We start from the raw sequence: 16,460 nt of genomic DNA, 5'->3' as shown, positions 1-16,460 counted from the left end.
TAAAGGCAGGTCCAACCTCAGACAGGAAATGTTCCATGGAAACCTGCCACAGGACTTCAAATAAATGTCCTATCTGACTCAAAGGTAGCAGCACACCCCGCTGAAAAGTGATGTACTTTTGGAAAAAGTACATTTCATCTCCCTGACTCCCTCCCCTTCTTACCTTGTGGGAATTATTTAGTCCTATGTTGGTGGCTGCCTGTACCTGCCCCATGACTGGCAGCGGCTCTGCTGATCTCTGGGAAGGAGGTGGCGGGAGGGGACGATTAGTTCTCGGAGGGCGCTGAAGCGTGACAGCAGGGCAATCAGCTGCGGTGGCTTGTTCAACCACATCCCAGCTGGCTTCCCTGGTGCTCATCTCGGCTGTTGCTAGAGCGGTTGTCAGGTAAGCCATGGCGGCCGTGCTGAGATTCTCTTCAGGGGACCCAGATGGAGGGTAGCTTTTGTCCCGAGGCAAATTAGAAGGTGTGGGAGACTTGTCTGCAAGTTCTGAAGGGTGATGATGGGGTTTATCCACACTTGCACCAAGATAAGAAGGAGGCTGCTCTCCACTGTAGAAATGAAGCTGACCCTGTTCCTGATCCATAAAGGAGACAGTTGGCATACTGGTCTTCCCGGACTGGTCTTCGGGGAAACTTAGGTGATCATCAGACTTAGAGTCCATTAAGGGAACGGAAGTGATTCTGGCCTTGTCTGGGTCCCCAGGTAAATGGGTTCGATATGGGTAACTCCCTGGGAAGTCTACCTGGTGGAGCTGCTCCCCAGCTTCGGTTGCACTGGCATGGGGAGGATTCCCAGGGGCGGCTGGATCTGGACTAGGCTGGTCACAGTCCCCAGATACACTGTTCTGGAGATGGAACTCCTCTGCTGGCCTATCAGTTTGGAAATAGGCTTTATCTAGAGTAACACTAGAGTAGGGACTGGGCAGTTTATCTTCGGTAGCAGCCACTGCTATGTCTCCATAATGTGAATAAGCAGCCTGGGAAGTCCCTGGTCTCTTCAGTGACTGAGTTGAGGCTTGCTGCGCGGACTCAGCTAATGCTAGCGCCAACAGGCGGGCAACGTTTTTCGGAGGCGGTGGTGGTGGGATAAGAGAGACTGAACTGACGGGAACGGAATCCTGAGGGGGGTCATGGGTAACTGCTCCTGGTGGGAAATTGGGAAAAAAAATGAGAGTGAAAAGGTAGCTTGTGTTATCCTACACGGAAAGCCAAACACTCCCCATTTGATCACTAGAAAACAGGTGCCTTCCATATTTCAAAATGGCAATCCATGATCTTCCATCCCACATGCAAATGCTGGAGAAAACACATCTGGTTCAGAAGGAAAACTAAAACCAAGTACTTAAAGATTGCAATCTCCTCTTGAATTGCTATAGAGATGGGGGGAAAAAAGCAGGTCCCTCATCTGGCTCAGAAAAGACTGCTTAGAAAACAAGCTTCAAGTGCCTGCAGATTGTTATTAAGGATAGTTTTTACATTTGATGGTGTAGGCTGGCTGGTTAACTTGTAAGGCTATATAATATAGGTACTTTTATTAGAAAACAGAATCAAGAACTATGAAGCTGTGCAAAAATTATCCAGGAATTCTGACTGTCCAAAGACAAAAGGGGACTTTATGAAGGTCTAAAGCAGGACCACTGGCTCTTTGGGGGATTTTTGTTTGACTGATTTTAATTTAGGGCTTTGAGCCATCAGCACACCCAGAAAAACATTCTCTTTGATTAAAGGCTAGCTGTGGAGCAAATTTCTCTCTTAAAAGGCACAGATGGCACATAGGACTGGAGATCCCTCTTAGCTTAAGGAAAGAATGGAGGAAAACAAATGGTACCTGTCTGAGTCTGTCCAGAAGGTACAGCCTTACTCTGACTGCTCGCGACGACCTGCTCCTCTTTCCCTGGAGACTCTACTTCTGCAGCAGCCCCCTGGTCTAGGGGCTGGACTTCAGACTCACATCCTCCTTGGGCCTCTCTCTCACTTGTTTTCATCTTTCCTACCTGGGTGGGGGATCTATTTATGACATCACTGTCTTCAACACTTTTGCTCCAGGTTGGAGAAGATGCATTCGGAGCTGCTGTATTTGACACAGTCCCGATGACTTCTGACACCCGAGTGGGAAGAGTCACTGAAATTGGCTCAGATATGTTCATAGAAGGTGATTTGCTTAATTTCCGTCCAATCTTTGGAGAGAAAGCATAGACGACCTTTTCAGTGAATGAGGATGGCTTGGATGATTTCTCTTCAGTTGGGCTCAAGTCCAGGGTAAAGAATGGACTCAGTTTCTCCTGAAGAGGAGAGACAGCTTCAGAACTTGCAGTGCTTCCTGGCGTCTGAGACTGGCTACCACCTGCTTCTGTATCCTTTTTGTTGGAGCTTGATTTCTCCTGGGAGTATCCTAATGAATCTAGAAAGGAAGCCCCGCTCTCCAGACATTCTGATTCAGCCTTAGGGGGGCTGCACTGAAATGACATTGGGTCAAAATCCAGGCTGGCGACGCCAATGTCCGGTGGGCTCAAGTCAACATCCTCAGCTGCGTGAGGAGACATAAGAGCTGGAATATGCAGCAGCCCTACTTCCTCCTCACTCTCATTGTCATGGGGCAGATTATCATAGGAATTACAGCGGTTCCCCAGCATTTCTCCGTTAAAAGAGGCACTCAGTGCGTCACTGCTAGATCTGGGTCTTCTGGGTCTGAACAGCTTGGAGTCACCTGGCAAAAACGGATAACGACATCAAAGTGTGAATGCCTAGGATACATGATACACAATACCATGAAAAGTCACCTACTTAGTACAGTAGTAATGCACAACTCTAGGATAAGGAAATGTTCCTTCTCATTTTCTTTCCAGAAATTGTCTCCTGGGGCAAATGGCTGGAACTCCTGAACCAAATGCTAAATAACAAAAACATCTGATGTCATGAGGGGGAGAATGCAGCCTTTCATGGTTTCAACAGGAAAAAAGAACTCTTAGATTCTATTACTAGTCCAACATTGACTCATGTTGTGACTTTGGGCAAGATTTCTTTCTTTCTGTCTTACTTTATGACTGATCCCACACAAGATTTCTAAGATAGAATTAACCACTTTAAATAGTACTTTGGATATAGCACAGCAAAAGGGTTTTGTTTTTGGTTTTTTGGTGGGGAAAAATCCTCCTAACACCCACATTTCTAAAAAGCAAACATCAACTAAAAATCTCTACAATCCCATAAAGTATTTATACAATACTTAGTACAGGATTCTTTTTCAATACTTAGGACAAAATTAATTTCTTTTTTTTTCTTTACTAAGGACAGGCTTTAAGTCTCTCAGGAAGAGTCCTTCAAGAGTAAACCATTATACAATTTTATGATATTGCTACACATCCAACTGGCAACAGAAGTCTTCGAGCTCAGCATTCTATTGCAAAGATTAGAATCGCCGAAATTGCCTTAACATAAATATGTTTACTAAGGTGTTGACCACTTATATGATTAATCTATATTAAAACATTATTTTTTGCTTAATACTGGCATCTACCCAGCCCACTTCATTGTATCTGTGAACCATTCTCTTAACCGCAGTGAAAAGGAAAACCTTGGAAAACCCTTAAGATGTCAGACACCCAACTAAAGGGATGTGTGAGGATTTCTTGAAATAAGCAGAGCTATCGGCTGATGAGGATCTGGCAGTTGGAAGAGTTAATAAATGAAGATAAGAAAGTTGACCAGGATGATGACACTCTAGGATATCTCAAAAAAAATGATCCCAATATCAACAGATTAAGAAAAGCCCATGGGAAATCAATGTAGATCCTCGTTATTTTTGTAGAAAGGGCCTTTTTTTTTACAATCCTGCTGCATAAGCCAACCATAAAGTGAAGGATGTTCTATTTGCTATTATGACATGGTTTTGTCAAAAAAGTTAGATCTCCTTCCAATTGAGGTAATCCTTTGTTCATTCTAAACATTAGTACATAATTGCAACCATAACCCAACTTTAGCTAAGTAGGGGCCAAAAAACTTATTTTCAAAATTTTTAGTTTTGTTTGTCAAGTAAATCAAACTTTTTTGTATTCTTTACTAAAATTTTGGTCCCCATTTTAAGAGGATTCACTTCTAAATTTTCTTCTCCTTGTATGGAGGATCATATCTTCAGATAATGGGGATTGCCTATAATCAATCTGATCTATGAAATTTAATGTCAGGTTAAGCCATTTACAAGACAAAATACTGATTTGAGTATCAAGACTGCTTAATTTTATACTTTGTAAAATTGTGCTTTCATGAAATCTAAAGAAATACTAATAACATCATTTTCCACTGGGCATTAGTAACTATAAATGGTTAACTTAAAACATTTTACCTATTTTTATGTACACTGAATAGCAATCATGTCAACAGTGAAGAAATTAGACTGGTACCATATGAAGACATCCATGAATAATACCAAATAGATATGAGTATTGTTTGCAAATGATAGTCTGTAGCCTATTTAGTAATATATATTTACCAAATATACTCAATTGTTGTGTTCTTTTATGAAATATAGAATAAAACAACTGATGGTTTTAGTCTTACCATCGACTGCATGGAGAGATGTAAGAGATTCTTCGCTTTTAGCTGAACGGAGGGTTCCTTCTGCCCTGCCACCTGAAGAATCAAAACCAAATAGTGTGAAGTTTTATCCACTGCTACATATGTAGAGAAAAGGAACAGTGATTTTCTCTACACATATTTAAACTTCCAAGGGTGATTAACTATATTTTGACAATCATATTCAATTTAAGCAGTATATTATATAAGGTGCTATATTGTTTTCACATGGTTTCCTACATGAAAAATCTCTTATCTAAAGGATTATCAACTTGAGAATAGAGATGAATTTTAAAACACCTTTTTTTATTTCCTAAAGATCAGCATGATGGCTTACGATGATACCATACTAGATTTTTCTTTTTTTCTCATCCTTCACAATCATTTGGTGACCCAGCCTTGTAGATTCTGCTTCCTAAAGATCTCTCACATCTATTTCCCACTTCTACTGCCACTGCTTATCCCAGACACTCACTCTTTCTTGGATGTCCACCTCTAACTGTCTCCTAATTACTGTCCAGTCTACAGGCTTATCTCTTCCCATATATTCCCTGTGCTGCTGCTGTAAGTCATGTTTCTAAACCCTAAACGTAACTGTGTTACATATTAAAGCCATAGGATAACTCCCAAAGGAACACAGGACAAAACCAAAACTCTCTGGCAAGCACATGAAGCCCCTGATGACCTAAACCTCTTTTTGAACCATCATATACCCAGCCAAGTTCCCTGCTTCACACATGAGCACGCACTTTGCTCCCATTTCTGAAACGCCTTCTCAGTCCCTTGGTGATCACATGAACCCCTACTTATCTTTCAAAACCCAAGTCAAAGGGTAGATTTCTGACCACTAACCCTCTTCCCCATAGGACCTGACAAGTCCTACCATAAATGCCTCACACAAATATCTATTTCAATTGGTATGATTCTGCATGAAATTTATTTTCTTACACATACACTTTCCCAAGTAAGTTTCTGAAGGCAGGGGCAGTATCTTAATTTTCTTTCTATCTGAGAGGTTGCTCTCAAAATATTTAGCACATGCTTAGTACATGACTGCAAATCGAATGATGAATTAAATGAACTGAACATTATATTTCTAACATTCAAGCACTACTATCCTTCCTAGATTCAGAAGCTGTTAATATCAGTAGACCATGGTTTTAAAACTATTTTTAAGAGTAGTATTTGCAACAACAGTAATAGATTTATTTGATCCAATAAGATACTCTCATCAATGAGTCACCCCATAAAAAGATAGATTCCTTGGTTGTAAGAGTTATAAACTTAAAAGGCATGTTAAAACATGGTTTTGTCACATTTTAAATCTGTAAAAATACAGATTAATAAATTTAAACACCACAGCAATTATTCTTTTTATTAACAACAATACGCCAACTATGTTATGAATTTTAACCACATTCACACTCTATACAATCTGCAGTTTCCACAAGAAACTGGGTACTTCCACGTATTCCCTGCATATTTATGTCTGCGTTTGGAGATGAAGAATTGGTAGAAGACAATTCACGTGTAGCACCCCGGCTGTGGACACACTGTGTTGAAGCACACGGCGCACGCCATCACGATACACTGAGCACCTGTAAGCGGAGAGGCGCAAGCCGGCGGGGCGGGATGACGGGTGTGGGCCGGCCACACAGCGGCTTTCCTGGCGGCAAAGCACAGGACAGCGGGAGCACCAACCTTTCAGAGACAGGGCTTTCATCTCGGAAGGCTCACTCTCGTTCCGCTGCAACTTCCGCTTGGAAACGGACGACGATTTCCCCAAGTTGAAAAAGGAACGCCAGCTGCCCACGGGAGATTTTTTCATTTTATTTTGAGGCCTCCTCCTACGAGAGAGAAAGTAATCTGTATTAAGATATCCAAGGGGCTGTCTTCATTTCTAGGAAATGAACGAATGATGGAAAGAACCAAACAGCCTAGAGAGGGCACAGCTGAAATAGTATCTGTGTTTACACACATCCACTGTATATGTGCATACATGTAGCACACACATCCACTGTATATGTCATATATGTAGTACACATGTGTGTGTGTATACAGCACAGTCTACAGAGCACAGCTAAACTGTACAGCTAAAGCATGACATGGTAATAAAATGTATAGATTTGAATATTAATACCTAGTCACAGATAATTTTTATACAGATTTTTATATTTAGATCTAACCTCACAGTCAGCGAAATAAGTAAGAATAAGAAATATCTGGAAGTAGGAATTATTAAAACTCCAAAATAAGAGTTAAAGAAAACAGTTGTGTGTGAGGAAAACAGAATTAAACCAAAAAAGGAAGAAAAGTATTACAAATAATAACTAATATAAATTGAATGCCAGGCACTGTGCTGTCTTATGTAGTAGCTCATTTAAAATAAAAATAACTGTACAAGGTAGGTACTATTATTCTCATTTTATAACTGAGGAAATTATGACACTAAGTTTAAGTAACTTCCTTAATGTTATAAAACTAGTAAATGATGGAGTCAGGGTTGGAACCCAGTTATATCCATATCCAAATATCTACTCTCTTGACTGCTCCTGTAGAAAGACATTTTTGAAGAAATCATGGAAATGCTGGGAGGCATCATTTTTCTTGCCCTCCTTCAGCCTAGCTGGCCCAACACTGGCAGGAGCCAGTTCTGACACTATCCATCTACCTTGCTAGCACCATTTGCCCCACACCAGGGTTCCCTTCAGATCAGCCCCACTCTCGAAAGTGGCTCCTGCCACACCTAGCTGGCAGCCTTGGTGAGGACGGAGCCGGTTCAAGGCAACTCCTGCCCCAGAGAGGGAGAGCTGGCCCCGCCCACCAGCACTCCTGCAGCAGCTATAGCCAGGCCTCTCAGACCACTGCACTGAAGTCCAGCTGTGCCCACCAGTGTGCCCATCGTGCTCATGGCTGGTCACTGCAGGCAGCCAGACTGAGAGCCATACCCACCCAACCCCACACCCACAGCAGTCCCAGCCCAGTTACAAGAGGAGAGCACACACAGCCCACATAGGGAACACCCCAGGAGCACCTGGTTCCGGTGACCAGGAGGGACTGCGCTACTGGGCCCCACAAACCTTCTTCTGAAAAAGCCACCACTTTAAGACCAGGAGACATAGCTGACTACCTAACACACAGAAAGAAAAATGAGGAGACGGGAGGAATATGTTCCAAAGGAGATAACAGGACAAAGCCTCAGAAAAAGAACTAAACAAAACAGAGATAAGCAATCTGCCTGATAAGCAATTTGCCTGTTCAAAGTAATGGTCAAAGATGCTCACTGGACTTCGAAGGAGAATGGATGGACTCAGTGAGAACTTCAACAAAGAGATAAAAAATTTTCAAAAGAATCAACAGAGCTGAAAAACAGAATAACTGAAATGAAGAATAACTGAAATGAAAAATATACTAGAGGGAATCAACAGCAGATCAGAGGATGCAGAAGAATGGATCAGCAATTTGGAAGGCAGGGGAGTAGAAAGCACCCAAGCTGAAAAGAAAAAAGAAAAAAAGAATTTTAAAACATGATGGTAGGTGATAAAGGGACCTCTGAGAAACACTGAGGGTACTAACATTTGCATTATGGGAGTCCCAAAAGGAGAAAAGTGGGCAGGGGCAGAAAACTTAATTTTAAGAAATAATAGCTGAAAACTTCACTAACCCAGGAATAAAACAGATATTGAGGTGGTCTGGGAAGCATATAAAGCCCCCGAAAAGATGAACCCAAGGCGGTCCACCCCAAGACACATAATAATTAAAACTTGGAAAAATTAAAAATAAGGAGAGAATCTTAAAAGCAGCAAGAAAAAAACAAATAGATACATACCAGGGAAACCCCATAAGGCTATCAGCATTATTTTTAGCAAATACTTTTCAGGCCAGAAAGAAGTGAAATGATATATTCAAAGTGCTGAAAGGAAAAAATCTACAGAAAATATTCTACCTGGCAAGGCTATCATTCAGAACTGAAGGAGAGAGAGAGTTTCCCAGACAAACAAAAGTTGTAAGAGTTCATCACTAAACCGGCCACACAAGAAATGATAAAGGGACTTTTTTGAGTAGAAAAGGCCATAACTAGAAAAGAAATTATTAAAGGAAAAAATGTCACGGGTAAAAGCAAACATAAAGCTAGTATGGGGCACCTGGGTGGCTCAGTCAGTTAAGTGTCAACCTCTGGCTCAGGTCATGATCCCAGGGTCCTGGGATTGAGTCCCACATCAGGTTCCCTGCTCGGCGGGGAGCCTGCTTCTCCCTCTCCCTCTGCCTGCCCCTCCCCCTGCTCATGCGCGCGCTCTCTCTCTCTCTCTCTCTCTCTCGTGCTCTCAAATAAATAAAATCTTAAAAAAAAATAAAGCTAGTATGAAAGTTAAACAAGTAGTAAAATCAACTATATCTAAAAAATCAGTTAAAGGACTCACAAATAAAAAGATGTAAAATATGATGTCATATACATATAATGGAGAGGAGGGAGTAAAAACGCAGTGCTTTTAGAATGCATTTGAATTTAAGTGACCATCAACTCAATATAAACTTCTATATACATAGGATATTATATATGAACCTCATAGTGACTACAAACCAAAATCCTGTAAAAGATACACACAGAAAAAAGAGAAAAGAATCCAAGCATAACACTAAAGAAAGTCACTAAATCACAAGAGAAAAGAGCAAGAGAAGAAGAAACAGAACTACAAAAATAACCAGAAAACAATTAACAAAATGGCAATAAGTCCATATCTACCAATAACTGCTTTAAATGTAAATAGACTAAATGCTCCAATCAAAAGACATAGGGTGATTGGATAAAACAACAAGACCTACAAGACAGTCACTTCACATGTAAGACACATACAGACTGAAAGTGAAAAAATGGAAAAAGATATCCCATGCAAATGGAAGCCAAAAAAAAAGTTGGGGTAGCAACACCTACATCAGACAAAACAGACTTTAAAACAAGGCTGTAACAAGAGACAAAGAGGGCATTACATAATAAAAAGGAATCAATCCAACTGGATGCTGTATCATTTGTAAATAGCTGTGCAACCAAAATAGGAACACCTATAAGCAAATATTAACAAACATAAAGGGAGAAATTGACAGTAATACAACAGTAAGGGATTTCTAACACTCCACTTACATTAATGAATAGATCTGTGATCAAAAAATCAAGAAATACCTACTACCTATCCTTCTCAAACTATTCCGAAAAAATAAATAAGGAAGGACTGTTTCCAAATCTATTCTATGAGGCCAGCATTACCTTGATACTAAAACCAAACAAAGACATTACAAAACAAAGAAAATTATAGACCAATGGATTCCTGATGACCATGGAAGCAAAACCCTCAATAAAATATTAGCAAATTGAGTTCAACAACACATTAAAAGGATCATTCACCAACATCAAGTGAGATTTATTTCAGGGATGGGAGGGAGGATGTTTCAATATCCACAAATCAATCAACATGGTACACCACATTAACAAAATGAAGAATAAAAATCATAGGAACATCTCAACAGCTGAGAATAAGCATTTGACAAAATTCAACATCCGTTCGCAAAAAAACTCTCAAGAAGTGGGTTGAGAGGGAACATACCTCATCATAATAAAGGCCATATATGGCAAACCCACAGATAACACCATATTCAACGGTGAAAGGCTAAAAACTTGTCCTCTAAGATCAGGAACAAGACAAGGATGCATTCTTGCTACCGTCATTCAACATAGTACTGGAAGTGCTAGCTACAGCAATCAGACAAAGAAAAGAAATAATAGGCATCCAAATTGGCAAGGAGGAAGTAAAACTGTCACTATTTGTAGATGACATGATACTATATATAGAAAATCCTAGATTCTACCAAAAAACCAGTAAAACGAATGAATGAATTCAGTAAGTTGCAGATACAAAATTAATATACAAAAATATTTTGCATTTTTTACACTACTAACAAAACTGGCAGAAAAAGAAATTAAGAAAACAATTCAATTTACAATTGCATTAAAAGAATAAAAATACCTAGGACTAAATTTACCAAGGATGTGAAACACCTGTTCTCTGGGAATTTTAAGACATTAGTGAAAGAAATTAAAGATGACACAAATAAAGGGAAAGATACACCATGTTTATGATTGGAAGAATTAATACTGTTAAAATGTTCACACTACCTAAAGCAATCTACAGATTCAATGCAATCCCTATCACAATATGAATAGTATTTTTCATAGAACTAGAAAAAAAAATCCTAAACTTTTTAAGGAACCACAAAAGAACCTGAACAGCCACAACAATCTTGAGGAAGAACAAAGCTGGAGGTATCACACTCCCAGATGTCAAACTACACTGTAGATGAAACTGTATGGGACTGGCACCAAAAGTGTTTGATGGAACAGAAGACAGCCCAGAAATAAACTTATGCTTACATGGTCAACTCACCTATGACAAAGCTGGCAAGAATATGCAACGGGGAAGAGACAGTTTTTTCAATAAATGTGTTGGGAAAACTGGACAGCCACATGTAAAAGACTGAAACTAGACCACTTTCTTATACGATACACGAAATAAACTCAGAATATGTAAGGCCTGAAACCACAAAACTCCTAAAAAAAAATATACACAGTAATCTCTCAGACATAGGCCTTGGCAATATTTTTCTGAATCTGTTTCCTCAGGCAAGGGCATGAAAATCAAAAAGCAAAAATAAGCAACAGAGACTATATCAAATTAAAAAATTTGCACAGTGAAGCAAGTCATCTACGAGACAAAAGACAACCTACTGAATGGGAGAAGATACTTGCAAATGACATATCCACTAAGGGATTAGTATCCAAAATATATAAAGACTCATACAACTCAATACCAAAAAGATAATCTGATTGAGGCAGAGGACCTGAACAAACACTTTTCCAAAAAAGACATACAGATGGCCAAAAGACACATGAAAAGATGGTCAACAATCACTCATCATCAGGGAAATGCAAATCAGAACCACAATGAGATACCACCTCACACCAGAGTGGCTAAAATGAAAAAGAGAAGAAATAACAAGTGTTGGCAAGGCAGTGGAGCAAAGGGAACGCTCGTGCACTGCTGGTGGGAATGTAAATTGGTACGGCCACTAGGGAAAACAGTGTGGAGGCTCCTCAAAAAATTAAAAATAGAACTACCACATGATCCAGTAGTTCCACTTCTGGGTATTACCCAAACAAGGCAAAAACATTAATTTGAAAAGTATATGCACCCTTATGTTTACTACAGCATTATTTATAATAGCCAAGATATGGAAGCAACCTAAGTGTCCATCAAGAGATGAATGCATAAAGAGGATGTGGTACACACACACACACACACACACACACACACACACAATGGAATAGTATGCATTCATCTCTTGATGCTGGTTGGGAGATAGCACTATGAGAAGTATTGGTCTATTCTAAACTTAATATGGAGCCAATGTCAAACAAGTCATTATTCATTCTTTATTTCCTGGGTAAGCTATTCCAACCCAGTTTCTTTTCTTTCTTTTTTAGATTTTTTTTTTATTTGAATGAGAGAGAGAGAGTGAGAGAGAAAGAGAGAAAATATGAGCAGGGGAGGGGCAGAGGGACAAGCAGACTCCCTGCTGAGTGTGGAGCCCAACATAGGACTTGATCCCAAGACCCCAAGATCATGACTTGAGCTAAAGTCAGATGCTTAACCAACTGAGCCACCCAGATGCCCCCAGTTTATTTCTAAATAAATTTCTAGACAACATATCTCAGAGAGAAAATCACTTACTTTCTATATAGTGGAAGTCTCTATTTTTCCCAAAAATCTGCCTTCTATAATTAACCTTAATCTTCTTTAAAATGACATGATGTTGTAATGCTTTTCAAAAATCATTTGTATCATTCCCTATGAGAGATCATCTATAATCAAATGAATGGGTTTTTCTGGGACTAGCCCAAAATCAATATAATAGTATTAGAATACAACAGTAAAAAAAGAAAAGAACACTTGACCATGAAAATCATATCAGTGAAGAGGATTTAATGAATTTTACCTTTCAAGTGGGAACTCAATTATGGTATGAAACTTTCCCTGAAGTGCAGCAGGTCCTTCTCCTACTTCGATGTATTTATTTTCAGTCACAATTGGAGAGGTGACCTGAGCTTGCGTTCGTGCCTGGGCTTCCTCCAATGTCAGCAACTTGGTGGACGGAGAGGAAACCAGCAGGGACTTGGGTCTTGATAGAGAAGCTTTGGAAAGAAAGAAAAGTGATGAAAAGAGTCAAGATTTTTGGCATAGATAAAAACTATAAATCTGTGTCAGTGTGTGTACATCAATCTCCATCTATCTACCTATCTGTGCTGTTTTACATTTTCTTCATTAAGTCTTTCAAATGGCAGAACAATAGGGCTTTACACTGAATGAGGAAAAGAAGGTGACATACCAGGTTGATAATAATGACATATATATATATATATATATATATATATATATATATACATACATTTTAATTCCTTAAGTAACTTAACTATTTTCCTTTCTTAAAAGATACCAAGCAAGGCCTGGTATCATTCAGATATCTTAGATTTGGAAAAAAATTTTTCTTTCACTGTTCCATAATATAAGTTTATATGCATCAATAATATGTGACATGATATATTTTTTAATGTGCCATAAACTTAGATCATAATAGGTCTAATGTAGTATTCACTAAATACTATACACACACAAAATGACTGTTAAACCATGCATTTTGAGAAGTAGACATAAATTACCTGCTTTCTACCAAAGACAGATTTATTCAATTGAGATAGTAAGAAACGCAGTTTTCCATGCCTTTAGACGTTTACACATGTTCCTTGTAAACAAAATCTGTGTTAGCCATACCTGCCCCATCCTGAATGACGGCACTGATTTTCCCGCTGAAGAGGACATCTACATGATTCAGGATGAATTCAACCACCACAGACTGAATCCTCACTTCCATGAAAGCTGCCGTTCCACTGAAGCAGGCAGATTCTATCTGTTTGGATCTGTGGGATAACCAACAACACCGTCAGAGAATCCCAAGACAGCAGCCTTAAAGGGCATTTTTTTTTTTAAATGTGTAAACCACAAACAGACCAGAGGAAGAAAGCATACTTTAATGCTTTGGCTAAGCCCCACTTGCCTCTTTTAGGGAGATGCTCATAAAAACAACAGATGAGCTTTACTTTTAAAAACTGTCCTCATCAACAGTACATTAAAAGCATTATTCACCACGACCAAGTGGGATTTATCCCTGGGCTCAAGGTTGGTTCAACATCTGCAAATCAATCAATGTGATACAATACATTAATAAAAGAAAGGACAAGAACCATATGATCTTCTCAATAGATGCAGAAAAAGCATTTGACAAAGTACAGCATCCTTTCTTGATCAAAACTCTTCAGAGTATAGGCATAGAGGGTACATACCTCAATATCATAAAAGCCATCTATGAAAAACCTACAGTGAATATCATTCTCAATGGGGAAAAACTGAGAGCTTTCCCCCTAAATGCGGCAGGGATGTCCACTCTCACCACTGCTATTCAACATAGTATTGGAAGTCCTAGCCACAGCAATCAGACAACAAAAAGAAATCAAAGGGATCCGAATTGGCAAAGAAGTCAAACTCTCACTCTTCACAGATGATATGATACTTTATGTGGAAAACCCAAAAGACTCCACCCTAAAACTGCTAGAACTCATACAGGAATTCAGTCAAGTGGCAGGATATAAAATCAATGCACAGAAGTCAGTGGCATTCCTATACACCAACAACAAGACAGAAGAAAGAGAAATGAAGGAGTCGATCCCATTTACAATTGCACCCAAAACCATACGATACCTAGGAATAAATCTAACCAAAGAGGCAAAGAATCTGTACTCAGATATACTCATGAAAGAAATTGAGGAAGACACAAAGAAATGGAAAACGTTCCATGCTCATGGATTGAAAGAACAAATATTGTGAAGATGTCAATGCTACCTAGAGCAATCTACATATTCAATGCAATCCCCACCAAAATACCATCAATTTTTTTCAAAGAAATGGAACAAATAATCCTAAAATTTGTGTGGAACCAGAAAAGACCCCGAATAGCCAGAGGAATGTTGAAAAAGAAAAGCAAAGCTGGTGGCATCACAATTCCAGACTTCAAGCTCTATTATAAAGCTGTAATCATCAAGACAGTGTGGTATTGGCTCAAAAACAGACACACAGATCAGTGGAACAGAATAGAGAGCCCAGAAATGGACCCTCAACTCTATGGTCAACTCATCTTCGACAAAGCAGGAAAGAATGTCCAATGGAAAAAAGACAGTCTCTTCAACAAATGGTGTTGGGAAAATTGGACAGCCACATGCAGAAGAATGAAACTGGACCATTTCCTTACACCACACACAAAAATAGACTCCAAATGGTTGAAAGACCTCAATGTGAGACAGGAGTCCATCAAAATCCTAAAGGAGAACACAGGCAGCAACCTCTTTGACCTCAGCCACAGCAACTTCTTCCTAGAAACATCGCCAAAGGCAAGGGAAGCAAGGGCAAAAATGAACTATTGGGACCTCATCAAGATAAAAAGCTTTTGTACAGCAAAAGAAACAGTCAACAAAACCAAAAGACAACTGACAGAACGGGAGAAGATATTTGCAAATGACATATCAGATAAAGGGCTAGTATCCAAAATCCATAAAGAACTTCTTAAACTCAAGACCCAAAGAACAAATGATCCAATCAAGAAATGGGCAGAAGACATGAACGGACATTTTTCCAAAGAAGACATCCAAATGGCCAACAGACACATGAAAAAGTGCTCAACATCGCTCGGCATCAGGGAAATCCAAATCAAAACCTCAATGAGATACCACCTCACACCAGTCAGAATGGCTAAAATTAACAAGTCAGGAAATGACAGATGTTGGCGGGGATGCGGAGAAAGGGGAACCCTCCCATGCTGTTGGTGGGAATGCAAGCTGGTGCAGCCACCCTGGAAAACAGTATGGAGGTTCCTCAAAAAGTTGAGAATAGAGCTACCCTACGACCCAGCAATTGCACTACTGGGTATTTACCCCAAAGATACAAATGTAGGGATCCGAAGGGGTACATGCACCCCGATGTTTATAGCAGCAATGTCCACAACAGCCAAACTATGGAAAGAGCCAAGATGTCCATCGACAGATGAATGGATAAAGAAGATGTGGTATATATATACAATGGAATATTATGCAGCCATCAAAAGGAATGAAATCTTGCCATTTGCAATGACGTGGATGGAACTAGAGGGTATTATGCTAAGCGAAATAAGTCAATCAGAGAAAGACAGGTATCATATGACCTCACTGATATGAGGAATTCTTAATCTCAGGAAACAAACTGAGGGTTGCTGGAGTGGTGGGGGGTGGGAGGGATGGGGTGGCTGGGTGATAGACATTGGGGAGGGTATGTGCTATGGTGAGCGCTGTGAATTGTGTAAGACTGTTGAATCACAGACCTGTACCTCTGAAACAAATAATACATTATATGTTAAAAAAAAAAAGAAGAAGATAGCAGGAAAGGAAAAATGAAGGGGGGGAAATCGGAGGGGGAGATGAACCATGAGAGACTACGGACTCTGAGAAACAAACTGAGAGTTCTAGAGGGGAGGGGGGTGGGAGGATGGGTTAGCTTGGTGATGGGTATTAACGAGGGCACATACTGCATGGAGCACTGGGTGTTATACGCAAACAATGAATCATGGAACACTACATCAAAAACTAATGATGTAATGTATGGTGATTAACATAACATAATAAAAAAAACTAATGATGTAATGTATGGTGATTAACATAACATAATAAATTAAAATAAAATAAAAATAAATAACATT

General features: G+C 39.5%; 1 protein-coding gene across 2 annotated transcripts in view; it reads right to left on the bottom strand.

Moving 5' to 3' along the window:
- ARHGAP32 (Rho GTPase activating protein 32) overlaps nt 1-16,460 on the bottom strand; it is a 217,963-nt gene that overhangs the window by 3,482 nt on the left and 198,021 nt on the right. For both annotated transcript variants that reach the window (XM_044919193.1, XM_044919194.1), the window contains 6 exons: nt 13,454-13,599; nt 12,621-12,816; nt 6,276-6,421; nt 4,560-4,631; nt 1,831-2,709; nt 164-1,146 (listed from right to left, as the gene is read on the bottom strand). In XM_044919193.1, the coding sequence (XP_044775128.1) occupies nt 164-1,146; nt 1,831-2,709; nt 4,560-4,631; nt 6,276-6,421; nt 12,621-12,816; nt 13,454-13,599 (2,422 nt within the window). The remainder of the gene's footprint in view (nt 1-163; nt 1,147-1,830; nt 2,710-4,559; nt 4,632-6,275; nt 6,422-12,620; nt 12,817-13,453; nt 13,600-16,460) is intronic.

This window comes from Neomonachus schauinslandi, chromosome 11 (assembly GCF_002201575.2).
Source record: "Neomonachus schauinslandi chromosome 11, ASM220157v2, whole genome shotgun sequence".
In the NCBI taxonomy this organism is placed as follows: Eukaryota; Metazoa; Chordata; class Mammalia; order Carnivora; family Phocidae; genus Neomonachus; species Neomonachus schauinslandi.
Note: the sequence above shows the minus strand (reverse complement) of the source record. Positions and strands in the feature narration are given on the sequence as shown.